A 12,465-nucleotide genomic window follows, 5' to 3' on the forward strand; every position below is an offset into this window, starting at 1 on the left:
CAGTCCTGGCGGTGTAATTGAGTAGACCTGGCCATGGTCAAGCATATTTAACTCGGACATCGTGTAGTATTTTGTGTACGAATCAAGCGCTAATAACAAGGCAGATGGACGTTCTTTTGGGTTTGTGTGTGTGTGGAGGGGGGGGGTCCTTTTGCCCTAACAGATTTAAGTTAGGAGACTTTTTCTTCTTTGACTGAAGTTCTCAAACTAATACGCACAAGACCTGTGATAGTCTTCCTCTACTTTTTTAAGCATTACAATCAGTGATGTTAAAACAAAGACTTTCAGAACGAAGGTCGATCAGCATGTGTCGAAATGTCGCTCCAAAAAAGCTAATCAAATCTACCTTGTAGATGTATGTAGTAATGTTACACATGTTACACATACATTCGAATATAAGATTTTGACGCTTAAGTTTATTCACAGTAATCTCCTCTTTGCAGGGCCGGATTTTATGTATATGGAGGCCCAGGGGCAAGATTTTTGTAGATGCCCCTTCACTCTTTTGAAAGCTTTGATAATGATACACTTATGACTAAAAATACTTATACCTAAACGCAGACTATATTTTAGAAGAAAGAAAGTACTGTTACATTTAATACTACTTTTTCTGGTTCTGATGTTTTATGAATATTTTAGTTTTTAAAAAAAAGTGTATAGGTTTGATGTTGTGAAGGGTGTACCGGTATTTACATATTTTGAGAATGCTAGAGCTACAAGCAGAAACTTATTAATCACGTGACATTGTTTTCACGCGACGTTAGATTTAAAGTGTTTACGTAAAAAAAATACTTGAAAGTCTCTGGCAAGTCGAAATTCCGATATATTTTTCTCTTTTTGCTGATTCTTGTGGAACCCTCGGGACTATAATACAGACGTTACTTCAAAAAAGAAGATGATTATGCCTATTAACCAATGACCTACATTCTGCCAAGTCACTGACTCTTTCATCTGCCATAGTCAACCCATTCCATGCTCTAATAGCACTAGGGAAGAAGGAGTATTTGTACAAATTTGTCCTTGCATATGGAACGAGGAATGTGCCTTTATCTTTGTGTCTTTCTGAATATTTTATTATAATTTTTTTGGTATTTTATGATTGTGGTTCAGTGTTTATGTATAATTGCTACTTTTCTTGTGAGTCTTCTCTCCTGAATGCTTTCTAAATTTAGTGATTTTAATAAAAGTGTTACTCTAGTGATACTCTAGTCAAATGTGAATATTCGTTTGTTATGAATCTCACTGCTCTATTTTGTGTCTGTTCCAGTTTCTTAATGTTTTATTGAGTTGAGGGGTCCCAAACAGAGGATGCAAAATCATTTTTTTACTCACAAATATCAACAGTCGATTAAAACGAGTGTAGTCATAATTTACAAATGTAATCAAAGGATGTTCGAAGATTTCCAGTCACCTCCACTCGACTCACTGAAATATACTTGATCTCGCCTTCTAGTCTACACAAGCATCTCGTCTTTTTAAATAGCGCACTTTTAGTTTATAAATAGTTACAAGCATTCCATCCGTTGTCTAAAAATAGAATCCTCATTGTACTACCACTTCAGTATATATACACACACACAGTCCGTAACAAGTAAGTAACTAAAATACCAGTGATCCTAACAGTATACGGTCTGCGGACCATATCTTGCACACGACGCTTTGCTTTTCGTCGACACTTCTGCTCACAGTGCCTAATGAGGCCGCGGAGTATGGGTGCAATTGGATTGGACGATTTCTTGCAAGCGATGAGTCCCGTGACTTGCGTGTCAGAGATGTAAATGTCCCCGCAATGTATTGGTCTGATTAGAGAAATTAAATAAAGTATGTAGTGAGATCACACTTGCTGTGTGTGTGTGTGACTGTGAGATACTGCACTGGCTCAAATACGCAATATACGACACTACACGCGTACTTACTGACAATATGCAAGTTATGTAAATAAGATAATATCCTGGTAATACTTCTTTTCTTTGAAACTCCACTAATATATTTGTGGTACATCAAAAGTGAATATAGTGAGATCTCGCAAAGGCCTAGGGAAACATAGATCCATAAAAGGCCAAAAGAAAAGCCCTTGAAGAAGACATGCGCAGAAGACGATACGTTTTATAGAAAACATATTGACCACAGGCGGACAATGGCTTTTTTTGCATCAGATGTTGACAAATATGCAGGTTTCTACTGGGTTTGCGTGTTCATGTAAAACACTGCAGTCATCCTTAATTTTCGGAATCAAAGACAGTCATTATTATTACAATAACTCTATTCTCGAAAACGGCTCTAACGATTTTCCTTAAAAAATACAGTTATTTTTTTATCATTAAGATAAGAATTACAAGCCCATTGGCTACTCTGGGAATAATCTAGCTTGACCGTTGTAATTTTTCAAAGTATAAAAAGAAAATAATTATTTAAATATGGCTAGGGAATTAGAAAATCTTTAACTTGGACAAACTATACGTCTTCCGGTATTTTTCATTGAAGAGTTTATAATGAACGATAAGGAAAATTTTAAGTCTAATTTTAAGTCTAATTTTAAGTCTAGATCTAAAGGCAAATCATTGGAATCTTATAAAGTCTAGTAGATTTAACCATGAGTACCAGGTGACCGAGTCTCGCTCGGATGAAGAATTTGTTAAGGAAGGATAAATACCCGAAGTCATTTTGGGAATATTTTTTTAATTATTATTGGTTTGGAAGAAAGTCTTTGCAGTGTAAGTGTTTGCGTTCTGACATTTAATATTGCAATTAGTATATTCATTATGGCTTTAGCTCGAAGCATCAAGTGATGCAAAGTCTCTACGGTATTGGGTAAAACGTGCACCTTGTAACAAAGTAAAATAGCACATTTTTTCCTTAGAGACTTAAAAACATCGCGTTAGTATTCCAAAGAAGCGTTATGGTGGGGCATCTCTGTTACCCGACCCCCTTTCAGCTCACTAAAAAAAAAGTGCCATGCCCTGCGTGACTGTCGGTTTATAGGAAGTTCATACCATTTCGCAAGAATATCGCTGTTTGTTATGCGGTCTTGCCACCCTATGTCCATGATGGTGAGCAAATATCTTTGGTGAAGGCGTTAGTTGCTTTCTATAAAGTACTCATGTCTCCGATCCACAAAGAGAGGTTGAGAGAACCACTGCTTGGTAGACACAGATTTTTTTTGTAGACAGGCGGAGCGATTTATTTCGCCACACTCTCCCTGGGAGGCTTCTAAAAGCACGACTATCCCTGATCACATGTCATCCTCCCTTTAAAGCAATACGTCATTTGATACTATGCTTGCCAGATATGTGAAGTCATCTGCCACGTTAAGGGATTCCTATGCGCGGTGATATTTGGGTTGAGTAGGTTTTATTGGGTGACTTCTGGAACATGACTTCCCCGACCTTCATAAGTCCCGCGCTAATCCTAGGTGTAACCTATTAAATTAAACCATTATAACTTATAATAGGGTTCCCCTGGTCTCCTTGTTTTCAAGGAGCTCCTGGAAATCTCCTGAAACTCATCAAAATGTCCTTAAAATAGATAAAATTGTTATTTTGGGGTGTCAGTTAATAAGGTAAACGCTAATCCTACGCGTGATAAAAAAAAAACGACATCGTCAGCTTTCATTTAATAAAAATGTAATGTAAAGACGAATTTATTTTCTAAAACAAAATCTTTATTTTCACTTATTATCCTTATCCCTACCCTGATCCATTTCACATAGGACCCCGCCAATGTTAGGGCCGGCCCTGGTTATCATGTTCAGTGTGTACAAGTAAGGCATAGATAAGCTTTGTTTTGACCATTTCCTATGTTTTTGGTATGGGACAGTAGACTTCGAAGCTTGATCACATTGCAGTAATTCACCAGAAAAATAATAACAAAGTAAAAGCTACCTACGGGTGTAAGCAATTAAAGTGTAAACAATTTATAAAGCCTTTAAAGGACAATAATTATTGACAACATCGACAAATTTAATTTCATTATTTTTCTTCCATAGTTAAGCAAAAGATCAATCTACAAAAAGATGGTGCGCAAATGTTTAATTACGCCAATTGATTCATTAAAACTAGTTCTTGTTTGCGAAGAAATGTTTTAGTGTACTGCTGTGAGTCTAGTGACGTAAGCGGTGTCAAGTTTTTTTTATTCCCTTTGACGTCATGGAAAAAAACTTCATTCATAAAACATTCTAGCCAAAATTTATTTTTCGATAATGAGACATTTTCAAACCGTTATAACGGTCGACCTCGAATTTTCCCGATGTGGCCAATGAGTTGAGAATTTTTTTCTCATTAATATTCACATACCTTGAAATTTTAAAGAAAATCGTTAGAGTCGTTTTCGAAATTAAATTTACATTTACATACATACATACATACATACATACATACATACATACATACATACATACATACATACATACGAGAATTGCTCGCTTACGACTATTTAGGGGGGGGGGGTAAAAGATGTTTCATTTGTTTAAATCTAACTTTAATTAGTTATTAAGAGCTAAATAATCGCGTTTTGAGATGTGTAAAGAAAGTTTTGTCTTATTTTTATTTTTTTAATTCTTTTTCTTGTTATTACAAAAAAAATGAAAGAAAAAAAAATGAACATATTTATTCTAAGTTTCGTTATTCCGTCCCCTTGCAATAGGTTTGTAGACCAGGACAAAGATGTAATGATTTTCTTTCTTGAAGGCGTTTATCTGACTATTGTATTGATACATAGGGTTAGCTACTAAAAAAAATGTTTGCATATAAAGAGGATAAAAGCTGTTCATATTTCCTTATGACTTTAAAAATAGCTTGTCAAATACGTATCAAAGGTGTGTATTGTGATCGTAATCCTCCCATTGTCTCAATATGTGAAGAGCTGCTTTGTTCACTTGGCAATATGCTTCACTGTTGCACAGAAATTCTTTGACTCGACACCAGAGAAAGAAAATGAAAATAGATCTCGTGCGTGATGTCTGCGTGGCCTCTAGCAACAACATGTCTCATTGTTAGCAAAAAACTGAAAACACATTTTTTAAAAATAAAATAGAAAGTTGGGAGGGCGGGGGGGTGATGTATAATGTAATACCTGGTGTTTGGTTTCTCAATTAATTTGTGGAGAAAAAAAAGTTTGTCTCAAATCTAATTCACATTATTTATGCATAGCTGAACAGCTTAAGGTCTATCTAACTGTTGCTGAGACGATGTGGACGAAGAAAAAGCGAGAGAACACACTTGCCTCCTTACCCATTTATTTGTTTGCCCTAATCATGACCTTAATTCTTAGTACATTAACTTTCCATATTCAAATGTGTCCCAACCTCCTTAGAAAATCTAATAAGTTAATTATAGAACGTTTAATTTAAGTATTCGCATGTGCCATAATGACTTAGACCATTACATCGTGGTACAATGTGTCTATAAATTAAACTCAAAATAAGACCTTACTTTGTTTCAGTTCTTATTTAAAGAGTTCTAATTTTTATAAAGGGGTTAACTATTCGATATGATCTAGAAAGAGAGATTAGACCAACTTGTATATGTTGTCAAGCGCAGACAGTTGGACCTTGGCCATAGACACAGATGACGTTGACATCATTTGCCCTATAGATCTCTAGGTCTGAAATGGGGAACTTTCTTATATTATTAACTTAAAACTTCAGAAGTAAGAACTATTACTAGTCACAAAACATTTACACCAAACTTGTCACTCGTAATGATTTGAAGCACAAATGTCCTAGTTATCAATGTGGACAGGTCAAGTGTTTTTCAAAGACCATCTAGATCCATCAAACTTAATGTTGAAAAATGTGCTTGGTGATTTAATCTTTGGCGCAGACTACTTGAACTTTTTACCACAGATTGACACCACATTAGATAGTTGAAGACATAAAGAAATTATAAGCTAGATCAAGCTGATAGAGAAGTGAATCTCTTCACAATAGCGATCTCGATAGAAGTAGAATCTTTAGTCATTTCTAAAAAGGGGGTAGACAGTAGCACTACCAGATTAAATGAATACGGAATGTGACGAATATTTAGAGAGGACATTGAGATAGCTTCTCCTCTAGCTAAATGTTTTCTCGATAACATTATTTCAGGGAAATCCCAATAAAGTATCTCAATGGCCGTACGTGGTTCAGAAGACATTATTTCAGGGTAAACCCAAACCGTCTGTTTCCCAGAATTGACCTCTTTGGATAACAATATTTCGAGGACATCCTCTTCGGCCAGACTTTTTCAAAGAACTATTTTAAAAAGTGCAGATATGAATGCAATAAATGTGTATTCACTTTTTTTGGGTGCCATACATGGACATAAACACAGATCTATACTGAAAGTCAACAACATGTTCGTCCAAATCCTAAGTTCTCTCTTTCCCCGTTAATAAACTTTATGATTGTCAGAGGTAAGACTCTATTCAGATCTCCTACAAGTGTAGGCCTACTGGTTTTTGTTTTTGTTTGTTTTTCTTAATGATTTCTGGGTTAATCGTGAACAGAATTGGCCTAACCTGGCCTATCCGCAGAAACGTTTGTATGTCTAGATTTTAGTTGATTTTTCAGGAAAAATGATCAGTGTGTAATGTAACATTAATTCTTGATGGTGCGAATCAAACACTACAAAGATCAAGGGATACCCTTTTTTTTTTAAAAAAAAGTTTAGTTGGTTTGAACAATGGTGTAGCGATCAGGACATCTAGATTTAGTCAAATCTTTTTTTTTTATTAGCTTATATATAAATTTCTTTTTCTTTTCTTTTCTGTTTTATCTCTCCAAATTGGCGAAACTATAGCATATAAATATTGTGTTCATTGTTTGTGAAGGTTAGATTGTTGATTGGAAATCGTTGATATCTCAGCTGTTTCTTTCTAAGTTGGGTTTTATTTTTATTTCAGCTGGGTTTTCTTAGCAACCTCCACTACTGCACGCTTACGTAATTCCATGGGCTCCTGATAGTCACCTTTTGGTTTGTGACTTCTGGACAACTCTCCTCGGCCTTGGAGTGAATCATCAAGATGTCTTTAAGTCTTTGTCCTCGGCCTTGGAGTGAATCATCAAGATGTCTTTAAGTCTTTGTTTTTTAAACCCAGAATTGAAATGGACCCGTTGAAATCAAGATTCTACGGGTGGAAAAACGTCCTGGAAGCTAGGACCTAAACACTGACTGTCAAGTTAATTGTTTTAACTGATTTGTCGATATACTCTGCAATTTCAAAATCAGGCCTATACTGTTTAACATTGTCATATATACTGGAAATTAGATACCTGTTTAGTTTCGGTTTCCTTGAATTAGTGACGAAGGACATTGTATGTTGTTCTACCAGTAGCGGCGTTTATTCAAGAAAGATAACACGGAATTATATTACGATCGGTAGTAGTGTCCCCTACGACGTCCCCTTTCCCCTAGCAGCCACCACAGCGCTTGGATGGGGGATCCACTGATTGATTACCACGTGAAACATGTTGGGCTTACATTTTCTCTCTCATTACTATGTGTTTATATTGCCCTGCTTAGAGCAGCAGACTTGGTATCCAGGCCACGGGCTAGATAGATAGCTGAATACATATCAGATTAGCAACAGCACAGACACCGGGCATGTCGCTGTGTTGACAGAGTGCCTATGACAGCTAAGGAGATAACTGTTCCAGATCTTTCTGTTTTTCGGACTGACTGGCGCGCGTGAGCGGGTTATGGCCCTTAGATAAAAGTCAGGGGACCTCCCCCCACCCCCACCCATTCAATTAATGATCTTGCGAGCAAAGCTCCCCAGCTTGTCAACATCTTTTAATTATGTAAACAAACTACGGACTGTCTACCACCAAACTTCCTCCAGACTCGTCGGAGGTAACTCCTTGTGTTACTGGTTTCATTGATACTCGGTGCATAGTTACTTGAATGCATATCCAAGACCTAACGACCTTTTCACTTAACATCTGTTTGGCTGCGTGGTCGAGTGATGTGAACTCTGGACCGTGGTTTGGTGGTCTTGAAGGTCCTGGGTTCGAATCATGCCTGCGCCCATCACACGGATGTTTGTGCTAGGATGTAATAATCTTCAATTCTGAAGGAACATCCGAAACATGTAGAACAGTTATATAGAGCAGTGTAATGAGTGTATAAATTCCTTGAAGGATCACGCTGTTGCTAATCTTACAAAAGTTCTTTATGATAGAGAGAGCCGGTTTGATTAACCTACGTTCCTGGCACTAGAGGGTACAATCGTTCATGGCCTCGAATCTATTGGGGTGGACAAAAAAGGGGAGTGGGTGGGAGGGAAGCAACAACAGCTCAAACATTGGACAAAGCAGAAATGGATCCCGTGACAAAGTAGACATGGATCCCGTGACAAAGTAGACATGGATCACGTGACAAAGTAGAAATGGATCACGTGACACAATAACTGGATATCATAACAAAGTAGAAATGGCTAACGTGACAACGTACACAACGTGACAAGTAGAAATGGATCCCGTGACAAAGTAGAAATGGATCACGTGACAAAGTAGAAATGGATCACGTGACAAAGTAGAAATGGATCACGTGACACAATAACTGGATATCATAACAAAGTAGAAATGGCTAACGTGACAACGTGACAAAGTAGAAATGGATCACGTGACAAAGTAGAAATGGATCACGTGACAAAGTAGAAATCGAGATTTGACGTGACAACGTACACAACGTGACAAAGTAGAAATGGATCCCGTGACAAAGTAGAAATGGATCACGTGACACAATAACTGGATATCATAACAAAGTAGAAATGGCTAACGTGACAACGTGACAAAGTAGAAATGGATCACGTGACAAAGTAGAAATGGATCATGTGACAAAGTAGAAATCGAGATTTGATCTCTAGAAACTTCTAGTATACAATTAGAAACGCAAATCATCTGTCAATAGCCCCATCTCCTAGATACGATTATTTGCTAACTATATACCACAGCATTGAAAACATACAATAAATATTGATAGAGGAACTCCAAAAGAAGGTTCCATGCATAGATTGTGCTGTGGTTGTAGATCAGAAATACGTCGATGGAGTATTATCTAAACATTACAAGATATATATTAAAGGGAACTGGAAAGCGGTTAAAAAAAAAGAAGATACAAGAATTAGAAGCCTCGGGCCTTTGGAGCCCCTTGGCCTCCGGTGTCCTCTCCCCCACTTGACAGATTTGCCTTCATTAACTGGAGGCAGCGTTTGTTAAATATTTGGTCTGGTAAACTTTTGCCATTCACCAGCGACGCCGGCCGTAACAGATCTATTGATTCAGTGCTCGCAACCATTGCTCGGCGTCAATGACACCCTTCCCTCTCGTCTGGCATTCGATTTATCCAGATTTCAATATGAAATTTAAACACATTTATCTTTCTCCTTTTGTGTGTGTGTGTGTGTTTTATGCCCCCCCCCCAAGTCCTACCGTCAAATTGTTTTTCTTTCGCCTCCCTTTTTTTTTCTTTTCTCTTCTTCGGCGTCTGCTGTGTAGGCTATATAAATATTGTGTAGGAAGTCACGTGGCTAAGGGTTAAAGTTCAAGGGTTAAGAAGTTAGGACCTTGACGTGTTCTTTTTTTTTTTTTAAAACGCAAAACTGGATGAAAATTCTTCTGTTAGCCCTTTACGCGAGGCCATGGACTAGATAAGCTGTTTACACCAATCTTATTACTAGAAGCAGAAGTGAAACTTAAAACAAACAAATATTGGTCTAGGCCGAAAAGCCAAAGAACTGGATTTAGTTGACATAATGTTGGTTTGTGTGTGTGCGTGTGTCGTGCACTATTTCTTCTGACCTTTAATTCTATCATTTTATTGCCATAATTACTTATTAGTTTCTTGTTATTGTTATCCTATTCTGTGTTACATCCTACCGTCTGTCGGTCTATCGGCTTGATGACACACTAGACTTCACCGACACGTCGAGCTTCACACTGCAGATAACAAATGTAGGTCAAGTGGCTGATGTGTACGGTGTCTCTCTCTCTCTCTCGTTCTCAACGGCGTGTGTGTGTAGATAAGAAATTTTTTATTTTCCTTTTCCCCTCCCCCCCCCCCTTTCTCATGATCGCGTCACTGCCAGTGTTGAATGCACCAACCCAGTAGTTTTACCTTTGTTGAGTGTATGCGCTGTGTTTTTATTTAGAAAGGTCGATTCGTGTACCTTAAAAACAAAAAAAAAAATTAAAAAGTTTCGCTTTTGTTCTGTTTTACTTGGTCTAGCCGAGTCTAGATCTAAATTTAAATTGTGTTGTATTTTGTGGATTGTACCAAGAAAATTCTAGACCAACGTTTTGTGCCTTTTCACTTTGGAGTAGTCAGTGTGCAGTTATTACCCATTTTTATTTTGGAACTGATGTTCTTGACATGATTCGCTCGTCCCAGAGGAACTATCAACACGGTGAGTAGTTCAGTGTTGTATTGCTGCCTCTTCATCTACATCGCTAGATAATCTAGTAGCATATTAGCAACAGTACCAACTTATAGATATGGAACGGGGGGATAAAGAGGATATTAGTGTTATAATCCAGTTATACTTCACTTGCTATTCCAAACAGCTGACATCCACATAAATAATTCTAAAACATTCCTTATTTTAAAAAAAGTATATACATAACCTAGATCTACAGCTAGTTCATTCTGTGCAAGGGAAACCTACGAGAAACCTTCTATCTAGTCTCTACACCAAACTGTCTAAACATAGTTAGATCTTGATCTACTCTGGTTCTAGAGTATGAAATGTCCATTACGTAAATCTACATCCTATTTCTAGATCTACTAGCAATGAATCCTAATAGTCAATCTAGATCTAGATTAATTGGCTGCCAATGTGTGAAAGTAAAGGTTAGAGCTCGAAGCTCCAGAATCTATAAATGATCCTCAGTGCTAATTTCGGTCGGACGTAGATTTGGATTTTATTATTAATAATTTAAAGTTTAGATCAAGAGGTCAGTGGCCGCGTTGGGACAGGTCAGGTGATTGGCTGTGGTTCTTGCCAACAATTAATGACATTGTAGCAGATGTCAGATACCAATTAAAGAATGGGTGGACTCTAAAATGTCTTTACTCTGATTTTAAATTTTATTGTTGGGTCAATGCAATAGTTGTATCGGTACAAAGATCTCCTTTTTTTCCTCTGAAAGATTGTGCATCTAATGAAATGGTTAAAGATAATCTTAAACTCAAGGCATTCTCAAATAAAATCTCTAATCAACCCAAGCGCTACACACGCAGAGATCTTGTTATTACACACATAGGGCCTATCACTGCCTGGTATGGCAATCTGAGCATTAAAAATAAAAATAAACTTTATAGAATCCTAAATGCTGCTGGTAAAATCATTGGCAAAAAAAAAACAAACAAACACCCCATTTGGGCAGTTGTTTGAGACAAACATTTATTAAAAAGCTAACAAGATCCTCGAAATAAAGAATCACCCTTTGTGTCAGGATTTTGTGATTTTACCATCACAAAAGAGATACAAGACACAAAAACTCTTTTGTTCCCCTGGCAATCAAATCATTAAATAAGAACAATCTGATATAAACTTTGTCACATGTAAATTATGAGTGAGTCTGGTGTGAATGTACACTTTGGTTTCTTATAGTTATAATGTTTTTTGTTTGGTGTAATGCACTAATTGTAAGACGAATTTCCATACGGACAATAAAGATTATTATTATTGTTATTATTATTATAATATACAATCATATATCTAGTTAAGACGCGAGTAAAGATCGAGTCTAAAGTCTAGAGGTGAGACGACGTATTTGGTCGACCTCACTTAACCTTTCGTTGTCTTCAGGTAGACTGTTACGAATGAAAGGTTCCTTTAGAAGCTCTGGCTTGGAAGTTTGAGATATTCCCGGTCAGTGCGCCCATTTTCGCAAGATGGACAATATCTAAGCCAATGTTAGATACTAAATACTTGCTGTATGTCAGATACTAGAAACGTGATTCACTGTATCGCAATAATTTCTACGATTAGGGCGGTAGTTTCTGCAAAACCTCTGGGCTCCGCTTTCTCTCATTTGCGCCACAATATAAAATTATAATAAAACCTAACACTGGACAATTTATACGTAAATGAGATTGATATATTGACTCTTGAGGAAAGTCAGAATCCCCAGATCGTGTCCTGAATAGAAGTTTAAAAACAAAACAATTATTAGATCGTAGACCCAAGCTTAATTAATCTGGAGCTTGGAGGGAACATACAAACATTGATTGAAAACAAATTAGAGAGCATTCTAATTAAATTTATTTGACTAAATTGTCGAGATTCAAAGCTACTTAAACCTAAAGACATTCAATATTTCCAGTTTCAAATGGCATTATACAAGCGCATCGTATTTTAGTGGAGATATGCGCCCACCTTCTGAGCCGCCTTACAAAGTTCATCACCTTACGCCAAAATCTTCACATCAAATATAAGCTAATCTAGTCATCATAAAAAGGGAGGGGGTGGGTGGGTTCATGATTG

The 12,465-nt window shown here is 37.0% G+C and overlaps 1 protein-coding gene across 5 annotated transcripts in view; it reads left to right on the forward strand.

The window, feature by feature from the left end:
- Positions 1-12,465, forward strand: part of LOC106057761 (nuclear hormone receptor HR96-like) — a 355,871-nt gene that overhangs the window by 125,970 nt on the left and 217,436 nt on the right. For 2 of the 5 annotated variants that reach the window (XR_008775322.1, XM_056013892.1), the window contains exon 1: positions 10,031-10,383. The exons of 1 other annotated variant lie outside the window; for it this stretch is intronic. Coding sequence is in view for 3 of the 4 variants with exons in the window: in XM_056013892.1 (XP_055869867.1) it covers positions 10,350-10,383 (34 nt within the window). In the remaining variant the exon portion in view is untranslated. Of the gene's footprint in view, positions 1-6,233; positions 6,391-10,030; positions 10,384-12,465 lie in introns of those variants that run through there. 2 more of the 5 variants (XM_056013900.1, XM_056013906.1) reach the window with 2 other exon arrangements.

This window comes from Biomphalaria glabrata, chromosome 1, assembly GCF_947242115.1.
Source record: "Biomphalaria glabrata chromosome 1, xgBioGlab47.1, whole genome shotgun sequence".
Classification (NCBI taxonomy): domain Eukaryota; kingdom Metazoa; phylum Mollusca; class Gastropoda; family Planorbidae; genus Biomphalaria; species Biomphalaria glabrata.